Source organism: Triticum aestivum, chromosome 2A (genome assembly GCF_018294505.1).
Source record: "Triticum aestivum cultivar Chinese Spring chromosome 2A, IWGSC CS RefSeq v2.1, whole genome shotgun sequence".
In the NCBI taxonomy this organism is placed as follows: Eukaryota; Viridiplantae; Streptophyta; class Magnoliopsida; order Poales; family Poaceae; genus Triticum; species Triticum aestivum.
In genome coordinates this window covers 31,382,702-31,386,131 of record NC_057797.1, presented here as the reverse complement: position 1 = coordinate 31,386,131, position 3,430 = coordinate 31,382,702, and the positions used below count along the sequence as shown (strand labels likewise).

The window sequence follows — 3,430 nt, the reverse complement described above, 5'->3', positions numbered from 1 at the left end:
AGTTGCAGGACCAGGAAGATAGAAAGACCATCTTTCTCTCACACACACACACACTCTATTAAGCGGAGCGTACACGTCAGCAATTTGCTTACGTGGCACACAAGTAAGCTATGGTACCATGGAAGAGAGAGAGAGAGAGAGAGAGAGAGAGAGAGAGAGAGAGAGAGAGAGAGAGAGAGAGAGAGAGAGAGCGCTATGTTAAGTATAGCCGACGAAGGGTTTGCAATTTCCATTGCAGACCGCAATCAAAAAAGGAAAAAATGAGTTCCCGGACGTGACAGTAACCGACAATGCAAGCTGAACTCAGGTCGGTCGATTCCGTGGCGGCCACGTACGTCGGTTCCCGCTCGCTATATATATACCCCCACCGCGACGCCGTGAAGCCTCCATCCAGAGCCCCGGCGGCCAGCCATCGACTCGATCCAGCCGACTCGCTCGATCTCCGATCAGATCGGCCGAGGAAGCTTGATCGATCGATCGCCGCCGTTGCCACGCACGCTCGTAGCGCCATGGAGCCGAAGAAGGACTACAGCACGGCGATCCTGGAGCGCAAGAAGGCGCCGAACCGGCTGGTGGTGGACGACGCGGAGGGCGGGGTCGCCGTCGACAGCTCGACGGTGGCGCTGAGCCCCGGCACCATGGACGCGCTCGACCTCTTCAACGGCGACGTGGTGGCGCTCCGCGGCAAGCGCCGCCGCGAGACCGTCTGCTACGCCGCCAAGGACGCGTCGTGCCCCGACGGCCTGGCGCGCGTCAACCGCGTCGTCCGCGGCAACCTGCGCCTCCGCCTCGGCGACCTCGTCACCGTCGTTCCCTGCCCCGGCGTCAAGGACGCCGCCCGCGTCGCCATCTCCCCCTTCGAGGACTCCGTCGACGGCATCAGCGGCAACCTCTTCGACGCCTACGTCAAGCGTAAGTCCTCTCTCTAGTAACCGTCGTCAACCATTTCTTGAGCTGTCGATTGATTCTTGCGTCTTCTTGAGCTGTTGATTGATTCTTTCTGCTCTGCGCGTGGATGGATGGATTTGCAGCCTACTTCATTGGCGCGTGGCGGCCGGTGCGCAAGGGCGACCGGTTCGTGGTGCACGGCCACATGCACGCCGTGGAGTTCAAGGTGGTCGACACGGACCCCGACGAGTGCGTCATCGTGGCGGCCGGCACGCAGGTCTTCTGCGACGACGCCAGCCCGGTCAAGCGGGAGGACGAGGAGAGGCTCGACGGCCCGGGCTACGACGACGTCGGCGGCGTCCGCAAGCAGCTCGCGCAGATCCGGGAGCTGGTCGAGCTGCCGCTGCGCCACCCCAAGCTCTTCAAGACGCTGGGCGTGAAGCCGCCCAAGGGGATCCTGCTCTACGGCCCGCCCGGCACCGGCAAGACGCTGCTGGCGCGCGCCATCGCGGCCGAGTCGGGCGCCAACTTCGTGGTCGTCAACGGGCCGGAGATCATGTCCATGATGGCCGGCCAGAGCGAGGACAACCTGCGCGAGGTGTTCGCCGAGGCCGAGGCCCAGGCGCCGTCCATCATCTTCATGGACGAGATCGACGCCATCGCGCCCAACCGCGAGAAGACGCACGGCGAGGTGGAGCGCCGCGTCGTGTCCCAGCTGCTCACGCTCATGGACGGCCTCCGCCCGCGCGCGCAGGTCATGGTCATCGGCGCCACCAACCGCCCCAACAGCCTCGACCCCGCGCTCCGGCGCTTCGGCCGCTTCGATAAGGAGATCGACATCGGCGTGCCCGACGAGGTCGGCCGCCTCGAGATCCTCCGCATCCACTCCAAGGACATGCCCCTCTCGGACGACGTCGACCTGGAGCGCATCGGCAAGGACACGCACGGCTTCGTCGGCGCCGACCTCGCCGCGCTCTGCTCGGAGGCGGCCTTCCAGTGCATTCGCCAGAAGATGGACGTGATCGACCTCGAGGCGGACACCATCGACGTGGAGGTGCTCAACTCCATGTCGGTGATCATGGACGACCTGGTGCACGCCAAGGAGGTGACCAAGCCGTCGGCGCTGCGGGAGACGGGGCTGGTGGAGGTCCCCAAGGTGTCGTGGGAGGACGTGGGCGGCCTGGAGGACGTCAAGCGGGAGCTCCAGGAGACGGTGCAGTACCCGGTGGAGCACCCGGAGATGTTCGAGTTCTTCGGCATGGAGCCGTCGCGGGGCGTGCTCTTCTACGGCCCGCCGGGCTGCGGCAAGACGCTGCTGGCCAAGGCCATCGCCAGGGAGTGCAAGGCCAACTTCATCAGCGTCAAGGGCCCGGAGCTGCTCACCATGTGGTTCGGCGAGAGCGAGTCGAACGTCCGCGACCTGTTCGACAAGGCGCGCCAGTCGGCGCCGTGCGTCCTCTTCTTCGACGAGCTGGACTCGATCGCCGTCAAGCGCGGCAACAGCGTGGGCGACGCGGGCGGCACGTCGGACCGGGTGCTGAACCAGCTGCTCACGGAGATGGACGGGATCAACGCCAAGAAGACGGTGTTCGTGATCGGGGCCACCAACCGGCCGGACATCATCGACCCGGCGCTGCTCCGGCCGGGGCGGCTCGACCAGCTCATCTACATCCCGCTCCCCGACGAGGCGTCGCGGCTGCAGATCTTCAAGTCGTGCCTGCGCCGGTCCCCGCTGTCCAGGCGCGTCAACCTCCCGGACCTGGCCCGCTCCACGGCAGGGTTCAGCGGCGCCGACATCACGGAGATCTGCCAGCGCGCGTGCAAGCTGGCGGTGCGCGACGTCATCCAGAGGAGCTCGCTCGTCGGCAAGGCCGCGGCCATGGCCGGCGCCGAGATCACCCGGAAGCACTTCCTGGGGGCCATGGAGCACGCGAGGCGGAGCGTCAGCGACCTGGACGTGCTCAAGTACGAGTACTTTGCTCGCAAGTTCAAGCAGGGCGGGAGCTTCGAGGAGGAGGCGCCGCAGCCGCAGGTAGCAGGCCCGCCGCAGGGGCATTTGGAGCTCAAGGCCGCGGAGGACGTCGACGCTTCCATGGACGAGGATTCGCTCTACTGAGGCAAAACATCTAGGATTTGTAATTTGCAGATTTGAACAGCATGGTTCTGCTTTACTTTTACATAGTTTGCGAGAACTTTGCTACGGCTTGTGCTGTGATGAGGCAAGTTATCTCGGATGAACACGCGTGTTAGTTGTTCATCTTTGTTCATTTCAGAGGCATATTTGTTCAATCTTTTCTCAAACATGAAAGATATTGGTATTGATATGATTCTACGAAACGTGCCAAGAGCCGTGAAAGAAATACATAAACACGTACAATGACCTGAATATGTTTACACATGAAGATATCCATGAATGAATTACATAAAGCTGCAATGCATTTCTTCTGTCCTAAAACTCTTTACACGAATTTGGCACAAATCGAAATATAGATATGTTGTGAGTAGCAGATGGCTCTACCCATCTGTTCAATTCCAGGCTCCT

At 62.2% G+C, this 3,430-nt stretch overlaps 1 protein-coding gene across 1 annotated transcript; it reads left to right on the top strand.

The window, feature by feature from the left end:
* Positions 1–394: 394 nt before the first annotated feature.
* Positions 395–3,160, top strand: LOC123184471 (cell division cycle protein 48 homolog). The gene is made up of 2 exons (XM_044596574.1): positions 395–912; positions 1,032–3,160. Exons 1-2 carry the CDS (start codon positions 510–512, stop codon positions 3,002–3,004), a joined length of 2,376 nt encoding a protein of 791 aa, XP_044452509.1. The 5' UTR covers positions 395–509; the 3' UTR covers positions 3,005–3,160.
* Positions 3,161–3,430: the final 270 nt, after the last annotated feature.